This window comes from Rhineura floridana, chromosome 10, assembly GCF_030035675.1.
Source record: "Rhineura floridana isolate rRhiFlo1 chromosome 10, rRhiFlo1.hap2, whole genome shotgun sequence".
In the NCBI taxonomy this organism is placed as follows: Eukaryota; Metazoa; Chordata; class Lepidosauria; order Squamata; family Rhineuridae; genus Rhineura; species Rhineura floridana.
This window is the reverse complement of record NC_084489.1, coordinates 88,918,553-88,930,566: the sequence shown is the minus strand read 5'-3', so window position 1 is coordinate 88,930,566 and position 12,014 is coordinate 88,918,553. Positions and strand designations below refer to the sequence as shown.

The following is a 12,014-nucleotide window of genomic DNA, read 5'->3' as shown; positions in this document are numbered from 1 at the left end:
GGCCAGCCCTGGTCTAACAAACAGAGTTAGTATTATATATTTTCTTCAGGAAGATCTCCAAGGCAGCTTACAGCACATATTCAAATGCAAATCAACGCATCGTACATAGAAAACAAAGCATATTGCTGCCCTGGGCTCCTGCTGGGAGGAAGGGTGGGATATAACTCAAATAATAAATAAATAAAATAAAATATTAGTAAGAGGCATAACTAAAACGCCAGCTCACAGGAGTGATCACTTCTCACAAAAGACCAACCACAGCACCTCAGAACATCTTCTGGGTCACCTTGGCCTAGTGCTTAGAAACACAGGGAATCTAGGAAGCTGCCTTAAATCAAGCCAGACCATTGGTGCATCCAGCGCAGTGTTGTCTACGCTGACTGGCAGCCGCTCTCCAAGGTTTCAGGCAGGGGCCATTCTCAGTTCTACCTGGCAATGACAGGCACTTAACCTGGGAACTTTTGCATACAAAGCAGTTGCTCTGTCTCCGATAGAAAGCCCCTCCCACGAGCCAGCACCAATATTAGGGATGCTCTAGGGGAGAGCCTGGCTGGGAGTCCAGAGTCTGTGAGTTCAAATCCCCACTCGTGTCTCCTGGGTGTTAAGGGCCAGCTAAAGATCACCCCACAGGGAGTGGCTCAGGGGTTACGTGACCTGCCACCTGTGCAGCCGTGGGCAAGCGGCATAGTCCCAAGGAGCCCAGTTGCCCCCCAGCTGGCAGCTGCGGACAAGGAAGGGGCTGGCTTGTGCAGCTGTGGCAAGCTGATCAGGCCCTAGCCTCAGAGGGAGGCAATGGGAAACCCCATTGAGGCAGAACACTAGAAATATTTGGCTCTGCCTGCCATGGGCTCTCTGGCCCCACCTACTGGTGGGCTCCCTGCCTTCCACCCTACCGGTCCCAACGGGCACCAGCCATCACTGCATTGGGGTGGGAGAGAGCCATACTCACCCCTTATCCTTCAGCCTCAAATGCATCATGGGGGCTGGAGTACCATAGGCACTAGAGATGAACACAAGTTGCAAAAAGCGCTACCCTCATGGGCTTCTCACGCCCCCGCGTCTTATCGATCCACTTTGCAGAGCGGCTCCACGAATTGCCAAGATAATGGACGTGAAGCACTTTGAACAGTAAATCCCTAAATAAGTACCACCTATTGTTATTATGGGCTGGGCAGGGGGAAAGTTGCCAACTCCTAGCTTGCACAGATACTATGCTTTTGAGAGGCAGGCTGCTAACCTCTGGGGTGGAGGTCCGGCTAATGGGCCTGATGCCCCCTCCCTTCCTACTGATCTAGCTCAGCCTCTGGGGAGCGGATTGCAGCTTACGAGAAATGCTAGCTGGTGTCCTCGCAAGCACAGACAGTGGAAAGCACCACTCCTTTCTATCCAGACCCTTCGGATCCTTGCCAAGGAGGGATTAAGCCTGGCCACTTTTCAAAGCTTGCTTGCACAGCAGAAAAGAAAAAAAAAGAGGCTCCTCTCACACAGGAGAAGGGGTGCGTGGAACATTCAGTGCCATGCCCCAGAACAGTCTTTCCCAACCCGGTGCCCTCCAGAGTTTTTGGACTACAGCTCCCATCAGGCCCAGCCAGCCTAGCTAATGGTCAGGGATTATGAGAGTTGTCGCCTAAACCATCTGGAGGGCACCAGGTTGGGGAATATGGGGGCTATTCCGCTGGGGCACCCCACATACTTTTATCAAGACAGCTATGTATTTGAGACCAGATTTACAAACAGTGCACAGGTATTATTATTAAATTTATTTATAAAGGCCCTCAAGGCGGCTTACAAAGAAAAATAAACACAAGTGAAAAAATACATCAGTGAAAACAATACAATTAACAAAAATTAAACTCTGGGTAGAGCTGCCCAGCTGGGAATGCCCCATCTGAAACCCTGCACTGACAGGCAGGCGCTCTCCACAGTACTGGGCTAGAAAGACGAATGCTCTGACTCCATATAGGGTGCCTTCCAACATTACTGAAGTAAAGCAAAGGTGGGCAGATTTCAGATGCGTCAGATCTACTCTGTCTTTGACCAAAAGCCCGAGTTCTACCAGTCAGACCCGGGTGCAAAAGACACGTATGATTAGCAGTAGAGAAGAGGGTGCCTCTGATCCCATTCAGAGCCTAGGAATCAGTTTTCAGTATCAGAAATAAACAGAGCTCACAGCCCAACACCCACTCCTGATTATCTTTCTTCATTTCAGCAGTCTAACTTAGGTAGAATGAAATCTACCAGCAGATCCCAAACTACTTTCTGCCTACCCCTGGGCTACATTACAACTCTTCTTCCTGAGGTGCTAGCTTTCCACAGGAAGGGTGTCTGCTGGGCAGGAACATTTTGAGGCGGTAAGAAGGTCACATGCTTCTCCCCCCCCCAAATTTTTGAATCAGCTCTTTGAGGGTCATTGACGCCCTAGAGAAAAGAAAGAGCTAATTGCCACAGCAACCTGCATCAGGTCAGACAAGGATTTTGTTGTTATATGCCTTCAAGTCGATTACGACTTATGGCGACCCTATGAATAGAAAGAGGATAAGCACCTTGAGCAGATGCTGTCTTAAGGCCGAGGGGGTAATGCAGCCAATGAGCTTATAAGAAGTGGGAAGAGCAAATGAAGGGGAGGAAGGGAAGGCTCAAAGCAGATGATAGATAACTGTGGGGGCACAAACCTATTTAATAAGCCACAGATGCCCAGTTCCTTTTTGCTGATGAGGTCAAGCAGGAATCAGGAACTCTGTATTAAGCAATGCATAAGCACTGCATCTAAGAGCCAGTGTGGCATAGTGGTTAGAGTGTTGGACCATGACCTGGGAGACCAGGGTTCGAATCCCCACACAGCCATGAAGCTCACTGGGTGACCTTGGACCAGTCACTGCCTCTCAGCCCCAGAGGAAGGCAATGGGAATACCGCTTACCATGAAAACCCTATTCAGAGGGTCACCATAAATCGGAATTGACTTGAAGGCAGTCCATTTCCATTTTCAAACATGATTGCACAGAAATAAATCCCACTGAACTCAAAAAGTATGCAAATGACCAAACCGACCCTCCCTTCTCCTCCCTCCTATCCCCTCCCTCTTGCCCCTTTCTTCCCCCTTCCTTTGCCCCTCCCTCCCCCTCCCCCTCTCCTTCCAATCCCCTCCTCCCCATCCCCATGGTCAGTTTTACCTATCTTAAGCATGATTGCATGGAAGTAAATACCATTGAACTCTATTAAGCAAAAGTCCAATTTGCTCATAGTATAGATTTAGAACCAGTGTGGCATAGTGGTTAGAGCAGCCTTTCCCAACCGGTGTGCCTCCAGATGTTGTTGGACCACAACTCCCATCAGCCTCAGCCAGCGGCTGAGGCTGATGGGAGTTGTGGTCCAACAACATCTGGAGGCACACCGGTTGGGAAAGGCTGGGTTAGAGTGTTCGACTATGACCTAGGAGACCAGGGTTCAAATCCCCACACAGCCATGGAGCTGGGTGACCTTGGTCCAGTCACTGCCTCTCAGAGGAAGGCAATGGTAAACCTCCTCTGAATACCGCTTACCACAGAAACCCTATTCATAGGGTCGCCATAAATCGGAATTGACTCGAAGGCAGTCCATTTCCATTTTCCACAATTAGCCATACTAAGGCTTAGTTACTTCAGGGATGGGCATTTTCTCTGGTGTTCCAAATGTTGTTGGACTCCCAACATCCACCAGCCCCAGTAGCCATCATGACCAACAGTTAGGGATCATGGGAGATTCCATGTGATCCTCACAGCAACCCTGTGAGGTAGGTTAACCTGAGAGACAATGACTGGCACCCAGTGAGCTTCCTGGCTGAACTTGAATTTGAACCCTGATCTCCCAGCTCCTAGTCCGACTCTCTACGCCATCTCTGGCTTACAGTAATATTACTGCCTCTCAGCCTCAGAGGAAGGCAATGGTAACCCCCCTCTGAATACCACTTACCATGAAAACCCTATTCATAGGGTCGCCATAAGTCAGGATCGACTTGAAGGCAGTGCAAGCATTGTATCTGAGACCCCAGACCAGATTGCCATCTTGGGTCCCCTTCAGCACATGAACACCCCAACCAATCTAAGTAGGTTTACTCAGATGTAAGTCTCACTGAAATTTTTTTTTAAGATTGGTATACTGCTTAATTGACAAAAACCTCTAAGCGGTTTACATTAACATATGAAATCGATGGATAAAAATCCAATGTTGAAAATGAATTAGCATAGCATTTATATCAAACTATGAAACCAGCAGTTTTTAAAATCAAATTATGTGTAATGATATTATGCCAAAACAGTGGGCTAGGGCTGATGGGAGCTGTAGTCTAAAACATCTGCAGGGCACCAGGTCAGCAAAGACTGTGTTAAAACCTACATATCTGGGTAGGCTTCCCTAAACAACTTTTTAAAGCAAGCAATACAGTCAAGGCATCACAGCCACGGGGCACAACTCCCACGCATGTTTACTCAGAAGTAAGCCCTCTTATTTTCAGTGAAGCTTACTCCCAGATAAGCATATATGAGACAACAACCTTAATATCCTTTAAACTCCTGGATGGGCTTTGGCAACTAACCATTCCCATTAAACTTCTGCAGAAAAGAAAAAAGAAAATATATCAGAATCACAAAGCACTTTGAAACAAAGGAATATGCATTCCTACATTCATAGGAGACATCCACCTGAGACCCAGCAAAATATTTAAGTGTCCTCAGATTAACAGCACAATTCTGACCATATCTACTCAAAAGTAAGTCCTATTGAATTCAGTGGGGCTTACTCCCAAGGAAGTGCAATTTCAATTGCAGCCTAAGATATTCAGTCACCAAAGTGTACCTATAGGTTTACATCCCCAAGCCTCAAAGGTCCTGTCCCAGGTGGGCACAAGTTAGCAGCAATTTCTTAGTGGAATACAAAAGGATACTCTGGGCACCCTTAAAGGCACTCTCCACATTTCACATGTCTTGGAACTGCACATCTCATTGCCTGGGGCGTGGGGGTGGAAGAGAAATAGCTTCCAAAGTTAAGACCTATACAGCTTGGGACCAGGATACCTGAAAGACCATCTTACCCCTTGCATACCTAGTCGATCACTGTGCTCTGCAGGTGAGGGCCTCCTGCAGATACCATCTTATCAGGAGGTCCATTCCACACAACACAGGAAACGGACCTTTAGTGTGGCGGCACCTACCCTGTGGAATCCCCTCCCCTTAAACATTAGACAGGCACCACCTCTGTTATGTTTTCGGTGCCTACTGAAGACCTTCCTCTTTCAACAAGACTTTTAAGTAGAGACCTTATGCCAGCCTGCGTCTGTGTTGGAATTGCTTTTTAATATGTTTTTGAAGCTGTTTTAAAAAAAATGTTTTAAAGATGGTTTTAAAAAAACATGTTTTTAAATATGTTTTGTTTTAATATTTTTAAGGATGTTTTGTTGTAATATATTTTAAAGTCTGTTTTCATTTTTTTTTTTTAGTGCTTTTGTTTGCCACCCTGGGCTCCTACTGGGAGGAAGGGCGGGACATAAATCTAATCTAATAATAATAATAATAATAATAAGTCCAAATGAGCCCTTCTTCACACAGAGAAACAGTTGTATGAGTAACACAACTTTTGGGACGATGGGTGTATCATGGACCTTGTCTTCCATCCATTCATTTATTCATTGCATCTCCAGATCTCTGCTCAACAGAAGCCTCTACGCTCTCCCTAGCCAGCCCCATAACCAAGAGTTCACATTTACCTTCCCCTTCCGCAAGCAGCTGAAAATTCAGGACAGGCTCCATTTAAGCAAGGGCGCCTAGAACTGCCACCCAGGCACATTCAAAGGGTTTCCTCTTAGCAACAAACCAGAGAAAGAAAGCCAGGCCAGCATTTAAAATGCAAAGGAGACCCTTTGCGGATCCCTCCTTTTATCAAGTGTGAAGGCTGGCCCTTGATGCCCACAATGGCTATTGGGGGAAGTGGGCGTGGCCCAGGAGCCTTCAAGCACAAAGGCTGGTCACCTTGAGCTGTTAAAGTGAAAGATGCTTCCTTTTCCTCTGGCCTTTTTGTGACTGAGGTAGCCAGAGCTCCTGCATGTTTACTCAGAAGGAAGCCCTACTGTGTTCAGTGGGGCTTCCTCCCATGTAAGCGTGTATAAGAACGCATCCTTAGCTACTCCTGTCTTTCACGGGAATGGAGCAAGCTCTAAGGTGGGGTGGGGAACTGGTGGTCTTCCCGATGCTGTTGGGCTGCAGCTTCCATCAGGCCCAGTCTGCATGCCAATTATCTGAGTTCCAACAACATCTGGAGGGCCACAGGTTCCCCACACCTACTCTAAGGCAGTGATAAGGAGCTTGTCTCCCTCCAGCAGTGGTCCGTTCTATTAGCCAAAGTATGTTTGCGATATGATCTCTTCCTTATATAAATCCAGCTTGGGCGTTTGGTATTTCTCGCTCCATATATGGTAAGAGCCTTTGTTGTAGAATCTTGAACATTTTACTTGCATGGGACATTAAGGCAAGAGTTTGATAATTACTGCATTTCCTGGGATCCCCTTTCTTTGGAATTGGGATGTATACTGAACGCTTCCAGTCTATGGGACATTGTTTTGTTTTCCATATTTGTTGTCAATTTTTTGTCAAAATTTGGACAGATTCAGTCTCAGTAAATTGTAGCAACTCTATTGGTATGCCATCTGTTCCTGTTGATTTGTTTTCCCCAAGTATTTTAAGAGCAGCTTTCACCTCACATTCTAAAATTTCTGGTTCTTCATCATATGGTTCCTCCATGAATGAATCTGTCATCCTTGCATCTCTTTTATAGAGTTCTTCGGTGTATTGCTTCCATCTTCCTTTTATTTAATCTCGGTCAGTCAGTGTGTTACCCTGTTGATTATTCAACATCCCTACTCTTGGTTTAAATTTCCCTTTCATTTCTCTAATCTTTTGGAATAGGGCTCTTGTTCTACCCTTTTTGTTGTCCTATTTCTCTACAATAACTATTGTAAGAGTTCTCTTTGTCCGGTACATACTAGTCGCTGCATAGTTGCATTTAAGGTTCTAACCGTGTTTCTATCTCCTTTTGCTTTTGCTTTCCTTCTCTCTTTAACCATTTTAAGAGTTTCTTCAGTCATCCCTTGAGGTCTTTCTCTCTTTTTAACTGAAGGTATTGCCTTTTTGCATTCTACCCTGATAATGTCTCTTGACTTCACTCCATAGCTCTGTCAACTAAGTTTAAAGCCTCAAATCTGTTCCTTATTTGATCTTTATATTCTTCTGGGATGTTATTTAAATTGTATTTTGGCATTATGATTGCTTTGTTGGTCTTCTTTAGCTTTACTCCGATTTTTGATATTACCAGTTCATGATCTGTACCACTGTCTGCTCCGGGTCTTGTTTTTGCAGAAATTATGGATTATCAGAACATCTTGTTTTGGTGTGTGATCAATTTCTTCCTGTACTTCTGCGTAAAATCTCTCCAATTCCTCTTCTTCAGTATTTGCCTTTAGAGCATAGACTTGGATGATGGTGATGTTAATAGGTTTCCCATTTAATCTCATTGATATCACTTGGTCAGACCTTGCATTATAGCTCCTAATTGCTATTGCTACATCACTTCTCACTATTTAAGCAACCCCATTTCTTCTTAATTTCTCATTTCCTGCATAAAATATTTTGTAGTTGCCTGACTGAAAGTGTCCCATTCCTGTCCATTTTAATTCACTCACGCCAAGTATTGTAATGTCGATGCGTTCCATTTCTTGCTTGACAATTTCTAACTTTCCCTGGTTCATGTTCCTATTCACATACAGCTTGGCCAGTGGTGTTTTTTTGGTTTAAAAATGAGGTGCCGGTCCCTCACATCTTGATCAAAGTGTCGTAGGTGCCAGCACAAAATGGCTGCCACAGGCAGCAAAAAAAGTAGTCATCAAGCTCCATACACACACACACACACACACACACAAAAGCAGCCCTGAGGTTAGCATGGCTGTCTGTTTCCTGGCACAGCTCTTGTGTCTAACAGTGGTGTGACAGGCAGAAATCTGGCTGGTAAAGTTTTCCCTACTACTTAATCTGTATTCTGGGAAAAGCTTTTCCTGTTAAATATGTGGCTGATTGTATGAATATAGATAGATAGATAGATAGATATGCTGTTCTTTTTTAATCTTATTATAGATTTGATGGCCTTTGTTTCCTGATGATTTTGGGCACATGGTACAAGTGACTGCCCCCAGGATGGCAGATGAAGAGTGAGCTCCCCCCAATTTAAACGTAAAAATATTGGGACTGAATTTGGATATTTGCAATGCAGAATACAAAACCCATCTCAGACTTTTACTGTGAGGCTTCCTTCCTTCACTGTAATTGTCCTCCCTGTTTCATAGCTTTCCACAACTGTCCGGCTCCCCATTTCACCCTGAGAACATGCTGACTTTTGTACTGCATTGCATTCCGGCAAGCAGAGATTATTTCGCTGAGGAACTGCCCTCTCCTCCCCTCTGCCAAGTTCATCCACACAGAGAGACTTAATTCTCTAGCAAAGCGATGGAGACCTGCCCTGACAGAGTGGAATCTAGCAAAGCCTCACAGATACAAGCAGGCAAAGAAGAAATTAGCAATGCTTTTTTTGCAAAGTGTTGGGGGGGGAGTAATAGTTGTGTTTCCCAAATTTTTGTGAGGATGTCTGTCCAAAGGAGAGCAAGTTGACAGATGTCCCTGGGAGCCAATAAGCATGAGTTAGCTACTGAAAAGAGTCTTCTCAGTGGCTGATTCACCTCCTTCCACTCTGATTGGCTCCAATCAGCAGGAAAGGACAAGGAAGTACTTCTTTACTCAGCACATAGTCAAACTATGGAATTTGCTCCCACAAGATGCAGTAATGGCCACCAGCTTGGATGGCTTTAAAAGAAGATTAGACAAATTCATGGAGGACAGGGCTATCAATGGCTACTAGCCATGATGGCTGTGCTGTGCCACCCTAGTCAGAGGCGGCATGCTTCTGAAAACCAGTTGCCGGAAGCCTCAGGAGGGGAGAGTGTTCTAGCACTCGGGTCCTGCTTGCGGGCTTCCCCCAGGCACCTGGTTGGCCACTGTGAGAACAGAATGCTGGACTAGATGGGCCACTGGCCTGATCCAGCAGGCTCTTCTTATGTTCTTAAGTATGATAGAAGACTCTTCTCAGTGGCTAACACACTCCCATTTCATGCTGATTGGCTTATAGGATGCTGGAGACATAGGGACTCTGCTCCCAAAAATGTAAGGGGACTAAGACACCCTGAGACCCCAGATGACTACACCCCTGTGCAGGATACATATGATAAATCTTCCCCCAAACCCCAACAAAAGTGAAACAGATCACAGATTGATTGACCTTAGGGACAGCAGAAGGTGGCTTACACAAAGTCAGACCCCATCTACACTACACATTGAAAGCAGCATCATACCACTTTAAACAGTTATGGCTTCCCCCCAAAAGGGTCCTGGGAACTGTAGTTTGTCAAGGGAGCTGAGAGTTGTTAGAAGACCCCATCACCCTTGTGGAGCTATCCTTCCCAGAGTAGTTTCACAATCAATCCCTCTTCCCAGGGAGCTCTGGGAACTGTACCTCTGCGAGGGGAATAGGAGGTCTCCTAACAACTCTCAGCACCCTTAACACGATAGAATTCCCAGGATTCTTTGGGAGGGCGCCATGACTGTTTAAAGTGGCATGATACTTTAAATGTAGAGTGCGGATGTGGCTCCAGCCTGTTAACCCATTTGACCCACTGAATGCTCTTGAACCTTGGGTCCCAACATAGCGTTGGCCTACAGCTCCCACCATCTGTGACCATTTGGGATGGAGTCTGACAACATCTGGGGACCCAAGGTGCAAGAATACAGGTCTCCTCTGACTAGCAGCAGCTCTCAGGGGTCTCAAGACGAGCTCTTCCACATCACTTGTTACCTGACTATTTTTTTAACTGGAGATGCCAGGGCCTGAATTAAGGACGTCTGCATGCCAAGCGTGTGCTCTGCCAATGGCCCTTGGGCCCTCACCAAACGCTGCCCTGTGGGCTGGTGGAGCACCACGCCAAGCCCAGACCTATCTCCTTATCCCAACTTCTCCTTTACGTTGATCACTTGCAAGAGTTTAATTCGTCATTGAGGTCTCACAGGTGGATTTACCGGCTATAAGCGGTAACTCTTCCAACAAGCCTTTTAAGTAGAGACCTTATCCCAGTCTGCTTCTGTGTTGGAATTGCTTTTTAATATGTTTTTAAACCTTTGTGTTAAAAAAAAAAAGTTTGTTAACCTTTTTTTTAAGATGTCTTCAAAGCTTTTTTAAAAAAATGTTTTTACATTTGTTTTGTTTTAATGTATTTTTAAGTCTGTTGCATGTGCTTTAAATGTATAATGTATGCTCATCCTATGTTAATAGTCTGCGTCTGTGTTGGAATTGCTTTTTAATAGATATTTTTAAACCTTTTTAAAAAAAACAATATGTTTTTAACCCTTTCTTTAAAGATGTCTTTAAAGCTTTTTTAAAAAAAATGTTTTTAAAGTTGTTTTGTTTTAATGTATTTTTAAGTCTGTTTTTATGATGTTTTAAAGTGTTTTAGTGCTTTTGTTTGTCGCCCTGGGCTCCTGCTGGAGGAAGGTGGGATATAAATCAAATAATAAATAATAATAAACTCATCGCACTGCAAGAACTTAAGAAGAGCCCTTCCGGATCAGGCCATCTAGTCCAGCCTCCTGTTCTTTCCCTGGCCAACCAGGTGCCCCAATAGGAAAGCCCACAAACAGGACCTGAGCGAAAAAGCAACTCTCCCCTCCTGCGGTTTCCAGCAACTGGTAGTCGGAAGCATACTGGCAATGGAGGGAGAGCATTGCCACTGTGGCTAGTGGTCACTGGTAGCCTTATCCTCCAGGAATTTTTCTAGTCCTCTTTTAAAGCCATCCAAGTTGGTGGTCATCACTGCCTCTTGTGGGAGCGAATTCCATAGTTTTAACTCTGCACTGCGTGAAGAAGCCCTTTCTTTTGTCTGTCCCGAATCTTCCAACATTTGGCTCCATTGGATGTCTACAAGTTCTAGTGTTACGAGAAAGGGAGAAAACCTTTTCTCTATCCACTTTCTCCATGCCGGGTATGTCACCACTGGCTAACCAAATTTGTTTTGATCTGCTGAGAGATTAGGCCAGCCTTTTTCAACCCGGCACCCTCCAGATGTTTTGGACAACAGCTCCCATCAGTCCTAGGCAGCACGGTAGCCGAAAACAGATGGAGGGCACCAGGTTGGCAAAGGCTGGGTGAGACAAATTGAAATAGTCCTTAAGCAGCTTCCCTGAATTTCTGGTTGGAAGTGTGGTGAGCTCGCTACATTTTTAAATTTTTATTTTTTTATTAATTAAAAGATTTCTAAACTTTTATTCTGCTTTTCATTTACAAAAAGAAATAGCAAAGCAGTTCACACTCGGCAATAAATTGGCAACAAAAATAATCATCAATAGGATCAATAAAATCATCACAATCACCAAAGCAATCAAGCAGTGGTATTATTATTAATAAAAATGGTCCCCCCACCCCAATCAAGGCTCTAATCCAGGTGTGGGGGACCTCTGGGCCTCCCAATGTGGCCAAACTACAACTCCCGTCAGCCCCAGCAAGCACGGCCAATGGCCAGGGATGGTGGGAGTTGTAGTTCAGCCGCATATAGAGGGCCAAAAGTTCCCCACACTTGGGGACCCACCTTAGTTCTAATCTCTCAAGAGTCCCCAGCCTCTTGATTCCCATCATTCTGAAGGGCATTTGTTAAATCAATGCTCCACTGAGGCAGTTGTAAGGATTACTGAGATTAATTTATGTGTGAACTCTACAGAGTCCTTAGGAAAATGCCATTGCAATAGAGGGTGGGGATTTGTTGACGTTCCCTTACTGAGCTGCACAGCTATTTTGCCATGGCCCCTTAAGGGTGCAGGAGTTGTTCCACTTCCTATTCTTGCTGGAGCAGGTGTTAGCTATGTGCAGGGAGCAGCCAGGAATTACTGCCTCAGTTCCA

At 45.2% G+C, this 12,014-nt stretch overlaps 1 protein-coding gene across 1 annotated transcript in view; it reads right to left on the bottom strand.

The window, feature by feature from the left end:
• Nucleotides 1-5,897, bottom strand: part of LOC133365055 (NAC-alpha domain-containing protein 1-like) — a 31,452-nt gene extending 25,555 nt beyond the window's left edge. The window contains exon 1 of the mRNA XM_061586332.1: nucleotides 5,739-5,897. Coding sequence (XP_061442316.1) covers nucleotides 5,739-5,781 — 43 coding nt within the window. The 5' untranslated portion in view covers nucleotides 5,782-5,897. The remainder of the gene's footprint in view (nucleotides 1-5,738) is intronic.
• Nucleotides 5,898-12,014: the final 6,117 nt, after the last annotated feature.